This window comes from Muntiacus reevesi, chromosome 2 (genome assembly GCF_963930625.1).
Source record: "Muntiacus reevesi chromosome 2, mMunRee1.1, whole genome shotgun sequence".
Lineage (NCBI taxonomy): Eukaryota > Metazoa > Chordata > Mammalia > Artiodactyla > Cervidae > Muntiacus > Muntiacus reevesi.
The window spans coordinates 166,856,962-166,876,438 of record NC_089250.1 but is presented as its reverse complement, the minus strand read 5'-3'; the positions used below and the strand labels follow the sequence as shown (position 1 = coordinate 166,876,438).

Below are 19,477 nucleotides of genomic sequence, written 5' to 3'. Positions count from 1 at the left end.
CAGACTTAGTCTTCCAATTTCGATTCTCCTCCATCTCCTCTTGTAAAGAAGAGCTTCCCAGGCCTGTTGCATCTGTCACTTTCACTGTCAGGAGAAAATAAAACTCCATTCCAGGCGCAGGAAGAAATCAGTGGGAAGCAGAAAGTCAGCAACTTCTTTCCCCAAACCAGTATCCCTCTGCCATGCAATCATTTATCAGCTGTAAAAGATGTGAGGTTTTCTTTCTTTGTTTCCAATCGATTTAAACAGAAATCTGGATGACGTCCCATCCCTGGTTTCCTGCGATGCTGGCTTCTGCTGTCACACGGTGGTGTCAGCTTCAAGCTGTTCTCAGCAGCCTCCCACATTATTCCATCCTTCTTCCTGTGCTCACCTGCCTTTCTTTCCTGCAGTCAGCATGCGGGGTGTTGTCACTCCCCCCAGAGCTTGGAGCTGGGGAACCCTGGGTTCTTTGGGACCCAGCACGCACTGATTAATGAGGCAGGGAAGTCGAAGGAGATGAAGAATAGTGACCTGCAGCCCCGGTGAATCCGGCCTGATTGCTCTGCTTGCCCGGGCTGCCTAATTGCCAACAAGAGAAGATAATTCCCAGAGAGGTTTTGCAAGGCAGATAACGCCCGACTTCCACTGTCAGGCTTGATAAATGGTCTTAGTATGATTCACCCCCAGGAATACAGCCGTGAGACACACAATAGGCTCCTACAAGAAAAGAGTTTTCTGACTGCACATTTGTCAAAGTAAAAGTAACCCCTAATAATGTTTTACTTGGCAGCTTGGGGACGGCTGAAATATTAAGCTGTGACTGCATTTATGGTGGGAAGCCGTAAGTGGCATTCCTCTTTTGGAAAGTAGGTTCTGTGTGTTTTCTCCAAAATCACGCAGCTGTCTGTTTCATCAGTTTTTTATTTCTAATCTTGCATTCAGCATGGTAAATTTACCCCCAAGTGTACTTGGTAGTTAAATGTTAGGAAAAAGGTAGATGTGTCTTAACTAAAAAGGTCACATCTGAGCAGGAACCAGTCACCCTGGCATGATGTCTGCAAGAAATTCTCTGCCCGTGAGCTGAAAACAGCACTTTTTTCTGGGTCCTAGGTGTAATCATTTTAAAGCATTCTTGTGCCAAGGGAAAGTATCATGCAAAAGGGCTTCATTTCTGAATAACTCTCCAATTTTATTGCTTTGCACCAGCCTGTCACTGCTATATGTCAATTCAATTAGCTGCTGTCCTGACGTATTTGGGATGATTTATGAAAAGTATTAAAAAGCACATTATGATGAGTTTGCCAAAAGCTCTAGAAGAAACTGAGGCTTGTCTTTTTTAAACTACCCACCATGGGTTGCACGGGATCCTCAATGTCATGAGCAACTACATGGCCTAATTCAATGTTCTTTTCATTAACAGTCCAAGGAGTAAGGCTATAAAATAAGGGAACAAAATGACCTAAAAGAAGGCAGACCTGCCGTACTTTGGGGTTCGAAGCAAGTAGAAGGAATTTGCCTCAGAACAGAAACATCTTCTGTTCAGTCAGAATCTTCTGGCACCTTAAAGTACAAAGATTAATCAATTAACCTGCTCTAATATGTAACGATATTTGAAAATTCATTTGTGATTTGAATTTGACTTTAAGATTCTCATGGAATTTCTAGCACATGCCTGCGGTCACGTAAGGTTTCAAAATGCTGTACGTCAAGTGTTTCTTAAAAAAAATGGAACCACAGGGAAAACAGAACTATTTCTAATTTAAGTGCAAGAAAAGTGACCTGCAAGGCACCTGGTTTGTATTTATTATCATTTACACCAATAAGTGTGGGTTTGCCCATGTATTATCTATACAGTATTTGAATTTTAAACCTAGGTCGCTTGCTCCCAATCTGTAATTTTGATCATTTGATAAGTCACCCGCACCATCAACTGATGAATAGATACACAAATTGTTAAATAATCTTACTTTCAATGGAATATTATTCAGTCATTGAAATAAATGAAGTACTCAGGGTGCTATGGCATAGATGACCCTTGAAAACGTGTTGAAAGAAACCAGACATGCAGGTCACACGTTGGAAGGGTCCATTTACACGAAATGTCCAGACCAGGCAAATCCAGAGAGAGAGAAAGCAGATTTGTGGTCGACAGGAACTGGAGGAGTGGGGTGAGGAGTGTCTGCTTCATGGGCTGCCTTTTTTTCGAGTGGGGACGGCGCTCAGGAAAATGTTCTTGAATAAGTGGTGGTGTTTGTGTAGCACTGTGAATGCATAAAACCTGCAGGATTGTATATTTCTAAGTGGTGGTTTTGTCATGTGAATTTTACTTCGGTTTAAAATGAAGTCACCTGGAGAGCTTGTTAAAACACAGTCTTGGGGCCCTCACCCCTGAGTTCTCCCAGGGCAGCAGATCCAGGTGGGGTCTGAGCATCTCCATTTCTGCTGGGTTGCCAGGTGACACTGATACTGGGACCACTTGAGGGGCTCTGATTTAGGCAGTTGTGGAGTTGAGGAAATGGTTCTTCCTCCGTAGGTAAATTCGAGCATCAAGGCCGTACTGATCACTGTCCATGTCTCAGCAGTTTACTGCGGAGCATCCAGGGCTGAACTGATGTCCTCAGTGAGGAAAATGAGTTTTTTAAATAACTACACGTGGGATCAGATCTAGTCTCTGCCATCTCCCAACTTTGCTTTGCCTTTTTATTTTGCTCATATGTTCAGTCATGTACAACTCTTTGCAACCCCATGGACTGTAGCCTACCAGGCTTCTCTGTCTGTGGGATTATCCCAGCAAGAATACTGGAGTGAGAACTCTTAAATGCCTTCACCTCATTTGCAAAATAGAGATAACAAACCTATCTCCTGGGGTTGTTTTAAAGTGTAAATTTAAAACAGCATAAAGAAGAAGAAAATATTACTATGAGAAAGTACCCACCATATCATCTAGCTTAAAGCAGGTTCTCAATAGTTATTCCAAATATATATATATTTATCAATTCAATGTAATATGCTTAGATATTTATATAATTTATACATGTGGATAAATATGCACAATGTCTTTATATATGGGAATATTTCTAGTATTTGAGTTATATGGGTGGAGAGGCAGTGTGGGGAGTGGGCGTGTCAAGTAGCTCCCTTGACAGAGGTCCAGCGAGGAGACGGAAGCCTGGAGCCACATTTTATTCATCACAGGATCCTCCTCAGAGCTTTAAAATAGCTACTTCTCCCGTGAGTGAGTAGATGAATGAAGGAGTAGTAAACATACTACGCAAAAGTTTTCATTTTGGTGTCATCAGAAGTTCAGAAGCAGGGTTGGCATCTGGGAAGCAGGGTGATGAGCTTGGCCATGCCACGCCTTTTCCTGGAGTCATTCTTTCGTGTGGCTATGTGTGTAAATCAAGATTCTATTATAGTTAGAGAGATCTAATATTCAGTATCATCAAATTCCCTTATCTCTCGACCTGAAATCATTTTACTTTTTGTTGAAGCGTAGTTGATTTATAATGTGTCAATTTCTGCTGGACAGCAAAATGAGTCGGTTATACATTCTTATCCTTTCCTGTTACTGGTTTATCACACGACGTTGAATATAGTTCTCCATGCTATGCAGTAGGGCCTGTTGTTTATCCATTCCCTGTACATACTAGTTTACACTTGTTAGCCCCACACTCCCTTTCCACCCGTCCCTCACCCCCACCGTGGCGACCACAGTCCGTTCTGTATCTGTGAGTTTGCTTTGTGGATAAGTTCATTAGTGTCATATTTTAGATTCCACATGTAAGTGATATCACACAGCATTTGTCTGTCTTTCTGATTGACTTCACGTAGTACGATCATCTCTAGTTGCATCTGTGTTGCTGCAAATGGCGTTATTCTGTTCTTTTTTATGGCTGAGTAATACGCCATGGTATGATGAGCATATCTTCTCTATCCGTTCCTCTGTCGACGGACATTCAGGTTGCTTCCAAGCCTTGGCTATTGTGAATAGTGATGCTATGAACATAGGAGTGCATGTATCTTTTTGAATACAGTTTTGTTTGGATATATGCCCAGGCGTGGGACTGCTTGATCTCACGGCAACTCTAGTCTTTTTGAGAAACCTCCATACTGTTTTCCGTAGGGGCTACACCAGTTTATATTCCTACCAGCAGTGTAGGAGGGTTCCCATCTCTCCACACCTTGTTCAGTATTTGTCAGTTGTAGATTTTTTAATGGTGGCTGTTCTGACCGGTGTGAGGTGGTACTTCATTGTAGCTTTGATTTGCATGAAATCATTTTAGATTACTGAATTCTGTCTCTTTTCAGGGCACATTGGGTTAGATATAGTTTTTAGGTACTTTCTTCTTCCTTGCCACACACCAGTCAACCAAGAGGATTCTAGCAGATAGAGGGAGTTGATGGGCAGACCCTTGCTTGTCAGTCAAAACTAGTTTGCTTTAAAAAAAAAAAAAAAAAAAAAAAAGAGAGAAGGGAAATACTAGTTTGAAATTCTTATGAAAAGTACCTTAAGCAGTTATCAGTGCCTGGTCCATGCAGGGCGATGCTCCTCTCCCCCTTTAATGAAGTTCCATGGTCATCTTTGGCCATCCACCTGACCGCAGAGGGCCTAGGAGTCTTCTCTCGGGAGGGGGTCACTCCTCTGGGTATGCGTTACTGAAAGAAGAACCTGCTGCTGCCAGCTGAACAAAGTCCTCTAGGACCGTCACACCTGCCCATACCCCTTTGCACCGGCTCCTCCCTCTCCCTAGAACATTCTTCTTCAAGGTGCTCCCAGCTTCTTCACTCACATCCCAAATGCCTGCCTTCCTGTGCAGTCTTCCCTGATCATCTTCCCTTAAGAGGTCAAGACCTCCTATATCCTTTGCCCCTGACCTGTCTTACTTTTCTCCTTAATGTTCATTCCTTTCCAACACATAATTTACTCCTGTATCTTCTGTGTTATCTGTCTGCCCCAGCAGATGCAAGCTCCACCATGGCCAAGATTTGGGTGCATGTTTTATTCACTCCTGTCTCTCCAGGACCTGGTACAATGCTTGGCACCCAGGTGTTGAATAAATACTTGCAGAATAATTGAAGGGTGAGTGACCCTTCCTCCAAAGCCTGACTTTCTCTAAATACCCCCAAAGAGGGCTCAGGAATATTCTATCAGAGAGAAATAGTCACTTGTTCCCCATGATGAGAAATCATGAAAGGATGAAGGCAGGTGCAAGAACACTCCCTGGTCACATTGCCATTTGTCATCAAATGAGAGTTCTCAGAGGATGCAAGTGGCCTTTTTCCATTCTCCCCTGGAGGTGAAATGTTGACTGGTCCAGCCCACGGAGAGGACGGGAAATATGGGGAAGAGTTGCAGCCTTCCCACGGGGCCTCCCTGGGGTCATTCAGAGCGAGTCAGAAAGGTCCAGATTGGAGGGAAAGATGCCCCACTCACATATGCTTGGAGCAGGAGCTGTGAGCCGGCAGCTGCTAGAGGTTTTCCTTGTACTGACTTTGAAGGCAGCTGTCGCGCTGGTGAAATCGGGCTGCGTGGTGCGAGGCCCGACTCTGTGCTGGGAGTGATGAACGAAGGACCATTGTCGGGGACCTCCTCCACACCTCAATTGGCGGTGCTGCTCTGTTGCTGAAACAGGCACCTCTGTGACGGCCTAGAGGGGCGGGCTGGGGTGGGCGGTGGGAGTTCAAGAGCGAGCGGATGTGTGGATACCTATGGCTGATTCATGCTGATGTATGCAGAAACCAATGCAAGGTTGTAAAGCAACTATCCTCCAGTTAAAAATAAATTTAAAAAACAACCAGACGGAGGCACCTCAAGGAATTAGTGCCTGGACGCTGTTCCTCAGAGCAAGGTTGGGAAGTTGTGAATTGGATGGATGTTATCCATGACTCTAAATGAGAAAAAACTTTTAAAAGCATCTGGGCTTTCTCTTTCAACAGAATAGGGGAAAGAAAGAAAAAAAAAAAACCTAAGAACAAGAAATGTACAGTTACACAGATAACGCGACTCTTATCTCACCATACCCAGCACAGACCCAGAAAGAGTTGTTTTTTTGCTACCAGTGATTTGTTCTCCTCTCCCAGATGCTCTGAATTTTAAATGCTGAACTTACACTGATCTCATTCATCTTGTTTCTGTTCCTTTTTGAATGTCAACCCCCCGCTTAAAAAAAAAAATCAAAGTGTATTTGTTTTGAAAGACAGTGAGATGGGAGGGCTTGTTGGAGCGGTGCCGGAGCTGGTCTCAGCCCCACACACGTCTTGCTCCCTTGGGAACTGGGTGGTTGATAGCCCCTCTTTCACCGGGCTTTTCTCAGCTGCTGTTAATCTTGCTATAAACCCTTCCCGAGGCTTACAGTCTATCTGAGTGTCTCTCCTGACTACCTGTTAACATTTTCTAGAAATGAGTTCCCTCCCAGAATGAACTGGTGAGCTGTCATCACAACACCTGGTTGGGCATCGTTGGCGTGAGAATGAGATTTAGCCTCCGGGATCAGGCCTGAGATGGGGCATCCTGGGAAAAACTCACACAGGAGAAGGTTCAATCTCTTCTACTGCAAAGGACTGTTTTCTAGCCCCTGTGTAATAAATACATTGTATTTTCCACACAAAGGCCTTCTCCATGGACAGAATTATGCTCTTTCTTGTGGGTTCTCATCTGAAGCTATTCAGCATCACTTTGATACCAGGAATAATCAATCAATCTGCCCAGGGAAGTTACAGAGAGTTCAAAAGGAACTTTGTTACAGCACTCCAGATAAGTCTTGGTTTATGGCCGTTGTATCCGAGAGCAAGACTTTGCATGTAATAATTTGCCTGTAGGTTAGAATTATACTTCAGAGTTAATAACCTGAGATGGATAGAAAACACTTGGGGAGGTAGCAGTGTTGCCCATTTGGCCCTGGAACTCGTCACGGTCTTGAAATATTTCCAGATTCAGCATTGAATGGTAGCTAGTCTGTCATCCTCAGGGAGACAGAGCAGCACTCATTGGCTTGGCCAGTTGACTGGGATCCAGTTATAGTGTCATCCTCTAAACGTCAGCATGGGAGAGGATGCTCGGGCTTGCTGGTGGGCAGGCTCTGCTTCCTCACTGAGTAATAAAACTTGGCTTTCTGGTGGGTTTAGCCCTTATAATTGCTGCGTAAGACATGGGGAAATGCATTCGTAAAAGAGTCAGATGTTCTGTATATGTTAGGGAACACTAGCAGGTGTAGGCAGCAAACCCCCAGTTTCCAGTGGTTTACCATCCTAAGACGGGGGGTTCCTTTCCACGTGCCGCCATGGAGCTCTGCGCCGTGTAGTCAGGACCAGGTGATGTTCTGCCTCGTCCCTGCTAGGATGCTGGAATGCTCTGAGCTCAGCTGGCCACAGGGAAGAGGAAGGAATAGCCACTTATTTGCACGTCATTTCACCCCTGCTAACTCCGTCACCAAGGATTGTCACACAGCCCGTCCAGGTGCAAGGGGGCTGGCACGGCCCCTCACGGCCGGGGAAGGGGGAGCGTGAGCTTTGCGGGGAAATCGGCCAGCTCGGCACATCCCTCTGCAGGCCTGGTTTTTAGAGACAAGAGCAGGACCCACACTTCTGACCACCTCGGTGCTTTTAAGGCTGTGCCTGAGGAGATGACAATTTGCCCTTCTTGGGTCCAAACCAGCATCAGCCATGCTCTGACCACCGCCCCCCCTTCCCACCACAAGGGGTTGTGTCCCGCTGTGGAGATGACGTCTGTGGAGCCAGGGAGCTGATAAGCTCAGTCGTTGGTACCTTCCTCCTGCCTCAGGGTAGAATCGCCTTTATTACTGTTTTTAATTGAAGTATAGTTGATTTACAATGTTGTGTTAGTTTCTAGTGTACAGAAAAGTAATTCAGTTATATATAGTTTTTGATTATTTTCATTATGGGTTATTAAAAGATACTGTATTAATATATCATCCCCATGCTATATGTTAGGTCTCGTTGGTTTTGTTGTTCAGTCACATCCAACTCTTTGCAACCCCATGGGCTATAGCACCCCAGGCTTCCCTGTCCATCACCAGCTCACAGAGCTTGCTCAAACTCATGTCCATTGAGTTGGTGATGCCATCCAACCATCTGATCCTCTGTTGTCCCCTTCTTCTTCTGCCTTCAATCTTTCCCAGCATCAGGGTCTTTTTCACTGAATCGGCTCTTTACATCAAGTGGCCAAAGTATTAGAGCTTCAGCATCAGTCCATCCAATGAATATTCAGGGTTGATCTCCTTGCAGCCCAAGGGATTCTCAAGAATCTTCTCCTTTGCTGGTTATCTGTTTTATATATAGTAGTTTGTTATCTGCTAACCCCAGCCTCCTAATTTATCCCTCTCTCCTTCTACTTTGGTAACCATAAGTCTGTTTTCTATGTCTGAGAGTTTGTTTCTGTAAATAAGTTTATTTGTATCAGTTTTTATATCCCACATGTAAGTGATATCAGATGATTTGTCTTTCTCTGTCTTTCCTTAGTGTAGTAATCTCTACATCCATCTGTGTTGCAGCAGATGGCATTGTTCATCCTTTTTATGGCTGAGTAATATTCCCTTGTACATATATGTACCATACCCTCTTTATCCATTCATCTGTTGATGAACATTTAGATTGTTTCCATGTCTTGGCTGTTGTAAATAGTGCCGCTATAAACATAGGGTGCATGTGTCTTTTTTAAATTAGTCTTCATTTCTGGATATATGTCCAGGAGTGGGATTGCAGAATCATATGGTGACTCTATTTTCAGTATTTTTAAGGACCCTCCATGCTGCTCTCCCTAGTAGCTGTACCAATTTACATTCCCACCCACAGTGTAGGTAGGCTCCCTCTTCTACACACCCTCTGCAGCCTTTATTACGTGTAGACTTTCTGATGATGGCTATTCTGATCAATGAAGTTAGAAAATTTCCTCACATAGTTATATTACAAGCTACAGGTCCTAAGTCTTCACTTTCCATTGTATCATTTCACACAGAACTATTAATGATGTCTGTAATGAGACACTGTCTAAAGTTCTCAATTTGAAAACCACCCTAAGATCTTTTCTTTGGGGATAAAGCACTTGTGGCTTAGATGGTAAAGAATCTGCCTGCAATGCAGGAGACCCAGGTTCCATCTCTGGGTCAGGAAGATCCCCTGGAGAAGGGAATGGCAACCCACTCTGGTATTCTCGCCTGGAGAATTCCACGGACAGAGAGGAGCCTGGCAGGCTACAGTTCGTGGGGTCAGAAAGAGTCAAGATGTGAATGAGCTGGTAACACTTCCTCATTCAGTGGTGCTAGAACTGTGCAGGATTGGAGTGCAGGGTGTAGCTGGAGGTGCCTCATTTTACAGCGGTCAAGCTTTTGTTCACTGAGAGAGTGACCACCGCCCAGATGATGACCGTGGCTACCACGCACCCTGGCACAAGAAGGATGCACAGGCCATTCTGTTCCCTGGCAACTGACATCCTGCCTCCTTCCCGCAGGTTCCCGTTCCCCATGATGTTCAGCAGCTGCAGCAGGAAGGACCTGGAGGCCAGCCTGGAGAAGGGCATGGGCATGTGTCTGTTCAACCTGCCGGAAGTGAAGCAGTCCTTCGGGGGCCAGAAGTGCGGGAATGGATACGTTGAAGAAGGAGAGGAGTGTGACTGTGGGGAACCAGAGGTAAGAAGAGCATTTACAGGACATTTGTCTCTGTTTACGGCTGGGCCAACCAGCAAGACTGAAGGAATTGTGCAGCAGAACGAATAGTGCTGGAGAATTGGGATGGGCAAGTCCTCGGGCCACCTTCAGCCAGCTTCATAAGCCAGATCGCCTTCTTGAATGCTAAGTATTGTGAGAATTAAGTTGTATCACTGGTTTAAAGAGATAAAGAGTCTTCTCTGTTGAAGGACGCGGCAGTCTCGGGAAGATGAGGACAAGAACAATGAAAAAGCATTTAGCTCTGAGTTTGACAGAGAAGAAAGCCTTGGAATGCTGGCTTCAAATGGCTAATAAGCCCCAAGTCTTTCTCTCGGCAAGGTGTGCAGCCCGAGGGGAATTTGAATAAGCAGCATTCATGTTTAACCAAGAGATGCTTCCCGCGTTGAAATTCTGCCCTTGTCTCCGCAGCCGCCTCTGTGTGTGTGACCTGAGGCTCCCAGTCTCCTTCCTCTCAGCTTGTCAGCTTTCAGAAGCAATAAGCGAGAGCGGAGAACATTTTTAATCCAAGGAAAAGGCTTATTTCACCCTGCTTTCCAGCTACTGTCAGGACGTTTTCTTGCTTCCTTAGGGCCCAGTGTAAAGTTAATCAACATCAAAATTGTAGCAGCCATTTTTTTTTAAAATCTCTGAATACTCTTGGGAAGGAGAGAGAAAGGACACAGTGAGACTCCTGGTAAAACAAGAGCCCCCTCAAAGTTTGGAGGAGGTTGTGTTTAGAATAAATCAAAGTCACCCATTTGCGTAGCAGGCTGTCTACACGTGGGAGTCCCTCTCTGGGAGCTTATGCGGGCTGCAGACAAGTTCAAGGCAGGTATAGCTAAATTCACAGATGGGTCTGGTGAGGGCTGAGGAAGGGCATGTCTTGGAGGGCTGCTCTGAAAGGGGGATTCTAGGATGGAAGCAGGCTTGTGCTAGATTTGAGACTTCCCTCGCGTCGCTCTGTTCATCAGACAAACAGCTGGTTGTGGACTCTTCATCGTATCCACCCTCTCCAAGTTTCTGACCTTTCCACGGCAGCAGGAATAGTCTAGGCCTCCATCCGACCATTCCTGTAAGAACACTGAGAGGGAACGTAAGTGCTCGGGGACGGGGGTTGCAGAGGCTGCTCGATCAAGTGTTTCTGTGCCCTTCCCAAACTCGGGATTCGCCCAGGGTCACGGCGCTGTCCATGAGGGTGTTTAATTTTGCTCACAGCACACAAAGCATGGTTACCACGCAGGAACAAAATCCTAATTATGGCCTTGCAGGAGCTCTTTTTGATGAGTGGAGGAAAACTTGAAACCATCTTGGGATGGGCTATACAAAAGGGAAATTGTTCAGAGATTTTTTTTTCTCATTGCTTAAAGGGAAAAAAAACAGTTAGTGTAAATTACTCTTGTTTCTCAGGAGAGGTCAGGTTGACTTGAGATGGTTTATCTTTTGTTAGAACTCCTTGTAATTGCTTATTAATTTAAATAAATTTGGCAGCTCTCCCCAAAGCAACGAACTCTCAGCTTTGGGATGACTCTGTTAACAGTCATTTATTCCATAGACCAGCATGGCTGCCAGCATCCCTGCCTCCCTCCACATCAGCAAGGTTAGCATCACCATGGTTACCATTTCCACCACCATCAATGTTGTCATTTCCGCCACCACTGTGTCTCCATCTCCACTACCATCACCAGCATCACATCAGCAAATCCTTGAGTGCCTGAAATTTGCCATTGATATTATGATCTTCTCTTTTACCCCCATCAAAGAGTCATTCAGCTTTGAACAGGGGGTTTACTATCTCTCCAGGCAACTTATTGCCTTGCAGGACAGATTTTGATGAAATCAAACTCCTTGCTTAGGCAGAGCTATACTCTCCCTGCATGTTATTCTATGTGTAGGGCCCTCGTTTAATAAGTCCTTGATATCTGAAGAGAACTCTCATTCTATTCATCCAGAGTTCTTTCTCCCAAGAAATCTTTGAAAGTCATGGGCAAGCTTTTTGCCTCAATTTTTAGTTTTCTAATGTTTATTATTTTTTATTTGTTCACTTTTTAAGGTTTAAGGTCACGCTGTGCTCTGATGGTATGAAAGCCCATTTTCAGTTTCCAAACTGACCATTACTTTAGTGAACCTGGGTTCTTTATTCCCCTACTCAGCGCTCAAGCACTGGAAATAACCATCACACCTTTGTTTCCTATCGGCCCATGTATCCCCTGGACCATAAAGCACTCTAGCGTCGCCACCTCGGTGAGTAAATGGGTCAGAACCACTGCCCCAGCTCACAACGGGAACCAGCTGGTGCTCCCGGAAATAATGGCCACTCTTTTCAAGGAGATGCATTGTTGTCTCAGCCCAGTTCATGGTGACTGAGAACCTCTCTCTACTACCTACAACCCAAGAATGACAATTAGGGCGTTTGCTGAAAATCCTCTCACGGCTTCATTACTCTTCAGTCGCTGAGAGGCTGAGTGTTTGTCGACTCTGTTGAACTTCTCTATTGAATACTAAAATAATAGCTGCATCAATGGATGCAGCATTTGTCCCTTCTGATAAACAGAGTTCTGCAGAAGAAATAGATTCTGGGTAGTTAAAAGGCAAGTGAGTGCTGAAGCCTTGAGTCCAGGACATTAGATTTATATCCACCATAAGGGTATTCTGACAACTCGCTCATTCTTCCAAGCTAATAGGGTTGAAAACGCAGCCTTATCTCCTTGTTTAAAGTCAATTGCATGCCAGTAGCTTGCAAATATCTTTTAAACTTAGTTATCTTGCTCACATTATCAATCCCTTTTGAAGTCAAAACCATGCTACTTGGCTTCATTTCCATTTGAACATCTGTGTATATTATTTAGTAGTTTCATGGGGGGGGGGGGGCGGGGCTTGGGACCTGGTTCTTAAAGGATCTTACAAACCAGTTTTAGGATGACTGATATACCTTAGAAGTGCAAGGAAGTCTGTAATGTGTCATTGACCCATGTGTCATCAGAAGAGCCATTTAGACTATACGTACAGACGGCATCACTATACGTGTGATGGCACTGATCAGGAGTACCACTGATGGACTCTGTTTATAAAAACACAACAAGTTCCCGAATGTTTTAGGACTGTAAATCCATGAGTTAGAAATCCTTACTGTCTTGAAAGTTACAGTGTTGGCTTCTGGTTGGCAGTTTTCTCTTCCTGTATATATTACACACTCTGGATGTTTATAAAGTCCTTGAGCAAATTTAAAATTGAATATGTGGGTGTATGTGTAATAGGAGTGAGCAGTCACTGGGAACATCATTCATAGAGTTTTACACTGGATACACTTGAGATATCCTGGTTGAGCCATAATTCTTCTGGATTATCAACATTTTATTCATTGCATTTATGATACTGATGATAAATTCATTCATGGGAAATGCTTTGGGAAGTAAACTGTTACACTATGAAAATAGTATGTGATGGGCCTGTAGCCAATAATATATAAATTCTTCAGCACACACCCTATATAAGAGAAAATAAAAGGACATTGGTCAGTTCAATTCTGAAGACTGTGGAACTCCTCTTTCTAATGGCAATTCAATTTCTTCTAAAATGTGTCAACTCCAAGTTACCAGAATGTCCTAAAGGACACGATGTCAAAAATACACTGAATAGATATGTGCAGGCCTTCTGTTGAGAACTAAGCAAAACTATAGCCTCTTGTTTCTTTATGCTAGAAAAAATTGAGTACCTGTGAAATGCAGCGTAACACAGGAGCTCACTTCCTCTGTTGCGTTTATTTCAGAGAGGACCATCCATCTACTATTTGATCTGTTTAAATCCCTTGCAAATCTATGCGCACAGCCCACAGACCTCCTTCCGGTCTCTTGCTCATTCTAAGGTGGTGTTCTGACCTGGGGAGTGTCTTGGTGGGTGAGACACCCTCCCTCTGCTGACCAAAAGTCTCAGCTGCGGCTTAAGGCTAGACTGCTGTGGTTCAAACACAACTATTTTGACTTTATTTTCTGCCACTGTGCTCTAGGTTAAACTCTGGATCGGTCTTTGAAGAGTTAAGTTTGTACACATCTATGGAGATTTTTAAACACGTTCAAAGGGCTCCAGTGATCCTTATCCCGGTCCCTGCATCGAGGCCCGCGGTCATCACAGACATACACATGGCCCCACCCGCTACCAATGCGAATGGCCTCTGGAGCCAGCCAGCCTTCTGTCCCAGTCCCTCACGCCATCGTGAAAGATGCTTGAGTGCTGCTGACTTTTCCCAGGGACGCGCACTCCCAGGCAGTTCATAAACACTTATCAGAAACTCTGCTTTCTTCCAGAGGAAGCTAGTCCTCGGTCAGGCTGGTTTTCAGCTCGGGATCCAGGCCCTCGGGTTCTTTCTTCCCCTTACAGTCACTGACGGTGCGACCTTTGCTTCTGGTGAGCAGTGGCCCCCTGTGACCCTGTCAAACCTGTTCCCATCTCCAGGAATGTCAGAATCTCTGCTGCAACGCCACCACCTGTACCCTGAAGCCAGACGCTGTCTGCGCGCACGGACTGTGCTGTGAAAACTGCCGGGTGAGTCCTCCTGCTCCCAAGGTCCCCCAGGGGTTCTGCGGGTTCCGCACCGTTGCAGGGCGAGCTACAGGGCAGGGTGACTTCCCAGCGCTCATTGCTGGAGAACTGTGGCCCTTATCATGCAAGTTGGTACTCTACCTCCTACTTTTATGATCTCCTAATCTTTGTGTGAAATGCACATTTTAATGCTAAGTCATCTGCAAAAAGATTATTATTTATGAGCTGGAAAGGAACGGGACCAAAAAACTCAGGCTGCCCATTAACTGTTCTGGTCGTGCTGTTGGAGGAAGTCTTCGAGAACCAGATCCCCCTCTCTCAGGGAGGACTCACATCAGGTCCCTCTGCTCCATCCCAAGAATGTCTGCCTGCTGGCTGAGGCGCTGGGCGGGTTGTTCTCCAGGGACTTGGCTTCTCCACAACCTCAACATCTTGCTCTTGACGACCCCCGGCAGAAGGTGCTGGCTGACCCAATCCAGCCAAGTTGGCAGCTTTAGACTCTGCCGTTTTCTGCCACCCGGACTGCGATCGTGTTGGCAGTTCCATCGTTAGTCTCACTGTTCAGAGCTGAGATCTGGCAGAGTTGGAGTCTGAGCGTTTGATTCAGATCTTCCAAGAGTAGAGTTTTATTTGCTTTTAATTAAGCAATTGATCTTGACCTTCTGCTTGCAGGAAACTCCCTCTTAGCCACCCAGGCAGACCGCAGTGTTTCCAAAGTACATTGTGACATTTTACGTTCAGCTTAAAGTATCCTTCACCCCTTTCCTGTGATTAGCTTATGGGGATGTTAAAGAAGCTGGCACCCCTGGCTTGCAGCTGCTGGTGGTGGAAGTCCCTGGAGAGGGGGCTTTGAGGCGGGGCTGGTCACTGGCTGTATAATGCCAGACAAGCCACCCTGAACCATATGCTCCTCAACCTCAAAAAGCAGAGGCATCGTTTGGATGGTTCCTAACATCCTGTGTGGCTCCTTTGGTTTACTGCTTCTCTCCCTGCCCCTGTAAAGTCCTACAGACAAGCTTCCAGCTCTGTGATTTGATAGCAAAGTAAAATTACTGTTGCAAGTATGCCCTTGGAATGATTTTTGCCATCTTGCCCACAAAAGTGAACACTTTAAGTGCAAATGTCATCTTAAAACAAGTGATGGTGTTGGTGACCAGAGATCTTGTTCTTAAGAATCGATGGGTCCGTCGGGCAGCACCCCACTCCCCGCCTCCTCCAAGGCCCAGGGGCCAGCAGCCAGCTTATCTGCTCACCAGGAAACCCTGATGTTGCAGGAAATTAAAAAGAGCTGCACCTTAGTTGCCCCCACCACCCCACAGTGGAAAGGTGAACCCCAAAGCCTAGAGGGAGACTCTTTACTTAATGAGCTCTCCCTTCAGTAAAGGGAACTTCCTTTGAAGTCTGCACCCATCTACATGAGGCTTCACGAGGGTGACCCTGCTCCCATCTACCCGGAGTGTTACTAGGACCACGCTTCCCCCTTTCCTGCAGTCACGTGCTTATAACCCGCCCTGTCCTTGCAGCTGAAGCCGGCGGGAACCGCGTGCAGGGACCCCAGCAACGCCTGCGACCTCCCGGAGTTCTGCACGGGGGCCAGTCCTCACTGCCCAGCCAACGTGTACCTGCACGATGGGCACCCGTGCCAGGGGGTGGATGGCTACTGCTACAACGGCATCTGCCAGACCCACGAGCAGCAGTGCGTCACCCTCTGGGGACCAGGTTCGTGGCCCCCCCAACCTGGGGGCTGAGGCTGCGAAGCCCGCCCTCTGTTTCCATGAGCATCCCTCCCGGAGCGCGCTGTCCAGAACCTTCCTTCCGTTGGGCTGAAGCGACGGGCTTTGTGGTGGGAGCGGGGCCTGCCGGGCACAGGGCGCACAAAAGCGGGTGCTGTCCGGAGCCCGCCCCGAGGCACAGCAGAATGGTCTGGCCAGAGACGCATGAGCACCTGCCGGGTGCCCTTGGGGAGACGGGGCCGAATCAGCCGGGACCACTGCCCTCAGACGGCTTAACAGGGAGCCGGGCAGACAGACGGGAGAACATCCCCGCCCGCACCCCTGATTGTGTGCAAGTCCTTCTTGGCGCTTGAGTGACAGCCCCAGCCGCGGGCAGAGGGCGCCGGAGAGGACGACGGTGCAGCCAGGGGGCGAGGGGTGAGGGGGTGGCCAGAGCCGAGCTGATGCGTGAGTCTGTGACGGGGAAGGATGTTCAGAGGGAGGGCCCAGCGTGGGAGGCCTGGGCGCCAGAGGAAGAGCGTGGAGACAGGTGTTCAAGGGCCTTGAATGCCTTTTTGTTCTGAAAGCAGAGTGACAGAGGCATGTGTCCCAGAAAAAAAGCACCCAGGTGGGAAGGTGGCCAGGAAGCGGCCTCTGTGTGGTCAGGTCCCGACGGTTCATCACTTCCTGCCCATGGACCGCTGGACCCGGGCTCAGCCTGGTTTGCGTAACCCTCCCAGGACAGGACTCCTGAGGTGGAGACAATGACCGCAGCCTTACGGAAGGCAGAAGCTCAGACTCAGGGGCCGGAAGTCATTTCCCAAGGTCGCGAGGCTGGGATTGTGACCCAGAGCCCAGCCCGGAGTTCCCACGCTGGGCCATCACCCTGAAGAGCCAGGCCTCGAACCCAAGTTCCACAGAAGCTCTAACATCAAACGGATGCTCGGAAGTGAAAGGGGGCAGGACCCATCCCCTGTGTGTCTCTCCTCCGTTGCGCCGTCTTCTGGGGCCTCGGGAGGGCCTCGGGCAGGGTGGCCCAGAGCAGGGTCCCATCACCCCGGCGTTGGCCCCTTGTTCCTGCGTCCAGGATTCTGACAGTGAGTCCCACAGCGGGTATTTTCCAAGACCGCGTCCCAGCGATCTTGTCTGTCTTCTGCCCCTTCCCGCTGGCTGCAGGGCGGCCTCGGTTCTGGCCGAGGCCCCAGCTGTGGCAAAGCCACTGTGGTCCGTCAGGCCCAGGCAGGGGGCCCGGCCAGCTCGGGCCCTGTAGTGGGGAGAGAGCCGATGCGGGCCTCTGTCCGACTTTGGTGGTGGATTTGGGGTTTAGCAGTGATAAGGGCAAACAACAGTGACTGGACCTCGGAGCCTGGGTTTGAAGCATGATGTGGGAGCAGTGGCCCGAGCGTGGAGGACAGAGTGGACCCTGCTTAGGACTGGGGGGTTCTCATGGAGCCCACCGCCACCACCCCACAACCAAGCCCCTGCTCCCGCGCACGGGGGACCTTCTGACGGAGAAGAGAGCGCAGCCCGGACGCTGCAACAAGGGGTTCACCGTGCCTCCATGTATCTTGCTCTCTGGAGGGTGCTTCCGAGGCCTCGGGCTTCGCTGATGAGCCTCTTGTTCCGTCACTAAGTCGCATCTGACTCTGCGACCCAGTGGACTGTAGCCTGCCAGGCTCCCCTGTCCTTCACGATCTCCTTGAGTTTGCTCAAACCCATGTCCATCGAGTCGGTGATGCCATCCAACCATCTCATCCTCTGTCGCCCCCTTCTCTTCCTGCCCTCAATCTTTCCCAGCATCAGGGTCTTTTCAAATGAGTCAGCTGATGAACTCGGGTGGGTAGAAAGAGGAAGTGGTGGTGCCCGGAGCCTTAGTGCTTGGGCTCTGGAACCCGACCAGCACCCAGACCTCCTCCCCAGCTGGGCAGGAGGGCCTCCAGGCAAGGAAGGACTCACAGCTTCAAACGCTTCCCCGTGACAAGCGCCAAGGAGGCCCTCACTGTCTACATGTCACGCGGTTGTTCGGGCTCTGAACGGCTGAGTGACCAGACACCTCTTAGCCGAGTGGGGTCACTTTGCATCAGCGCTGCTGCCCCAGGCCAAACCTTTGTGGCCCGAAGCGTCCCTAGTGGCCGTCCCTGCCCAGCCTCTCCCCGGAGTCGGTAATCTCCCCGTCTTGAGTTACAGGGGGCTTAGTTGCAGTGCTCCCTTCCAAGGAGCGTCCCGTGGCCAGAGCACACACAGCACTCGGAGCTGTTGGAGCGAAGCGTGGCCTTCCGTGCCCTGCTGACTTAGAGCGTCTGGCCCCGGCTCCAGGGTGAGCTCAGACGGAGCCCCGCGGCTCTCTGAGCCCTGCCACCAAGTGACTCAGCTGGCTGCGGGCCTGTGATTCATAGTGACTGAGGCTGGTGTTCATTATTCTCATCTGATTGGTCCTTCTTGAGCTGCCTGACCAGAGAGAGAGGGGCAGACAGGCGAACAGACTTGACGGCGTGACTCACAGACTGAGCTTTTCAAGAGCAGAAGCAGTAGGGAGTGACCTGCTTGGACCCACCACATCCTTGTGAGCGAGGGTGGGGCCTGGCGCCCCAGGGTCCAGGCTGGCCCTTTCTCTCCCCACCCACTCACCCTGGTGATGGAGGAGGCCCTTGCCCAGCAACAGGGGGGCTTGCTCTGAGGGGCGTGGCACACAGACTGCCCATCTCTGGCGTCAGAAGCGCCCAGTCCCTGGAAACAACCAATGTGGGGACTCGGTTGGGGGAGTCCTCCAGCCTGGTGGCTTCTTGGGACCCATCTCTCTTGACCTTCTTAGTACTTCCAGTCATCGCACTGACATCCACAGGAGCATAGAGAACTTGGTTCCAGAAGCAGCAGGGGCTCTCTGAAGTAGGGGGTTTCTTAAAAGCACCGTCAACCACCGCTTTGCTAATGTGGGGTGTTCCTTTCCTTATATCAATGTGACGGCCTCGCTCTCCAGTTCAAGGGCTTTGGGTGAGCTTCCTGTGTCTGCTTTCACAGCGGCTGATGACACCACGCGTTTATCATCTTCTAGTTCCTGGGGTCAGAAGTCCTAAAATCAAGATGCTGGCAGGGAAGTGTTACCTTCAGAGGCTCTGGGGGAGCATCTGTTGGCTGGCCTTTTCCAGCTTTGAGGGGCTGCCTGCGATTCTTGGCTCATGGCCCCTTCATCCACCTTCAAAGCCAGCAGTACAGAATCTTCAAATCTCTGTCTCTGTGACTTCCGCTTCTGTGGTCAGATCTCTGTCTCTGACTTTGATCCTCTGCCTCCCTCTTACAATGACCCTTGGGATTATATTGGACCATCCAGGTTGCCCAGCATCATTTCCCATCTCGATTTCATAACCACATCCTCAAAGTCCCTTCTGCCGAGTTAGGTCGCATAGTCACAGGGTTCAAGGATTAGGATGTAAGGCTCTCTTGGGGGTCCAGAGGCATTGAATGGACCACTTTCTAAAAAGGTGACCTTCAGCAAGTTACTCACCCTTCTTGTGCCTCGTGTGTAAAATGGGGAGAGTAATACGCCTACTTCGTGGGTATTTTGTTGTCCTCTACTGTAACTTGTCT

At 48.3% G+C, this 19,477-nt stretch overlaps 1 protein-coding gene across 2 annotated transcripts in view; it reads left to right on the top strand.

Annotated features, from left to right (window-relative positions):
• Positions 1-19,477, top strand: part of ADAM12 (ADAM metallopeptidase domain 12) — a 383,818-nt gene that overhangs the window by 309,526 nt on the left and 54,815 nt on the right. For both annotated transcript variants that reach the window (XR_010661569.1, XM_065923533.1), the window contains exons 12-14: positions 9,449-9,626; positions 14,094-14,183; positions 15,704-15,899. Coding sequence is in view for 1 of the 2 variants with exons in the window: in XM_065923533.1 (XP_065779605.1) it covers positions 9,449-9,626; positions 14,094-14,183; positions 15,704-15,899 (464 nt within the window). In the remaining variant the exon portion in view is untranslated. The remainder of the gene's footprint in view (positions 1-9,448; positions 9,627-14,093; positions 14,184-15,703; positions 15,900-19,477) is intronic.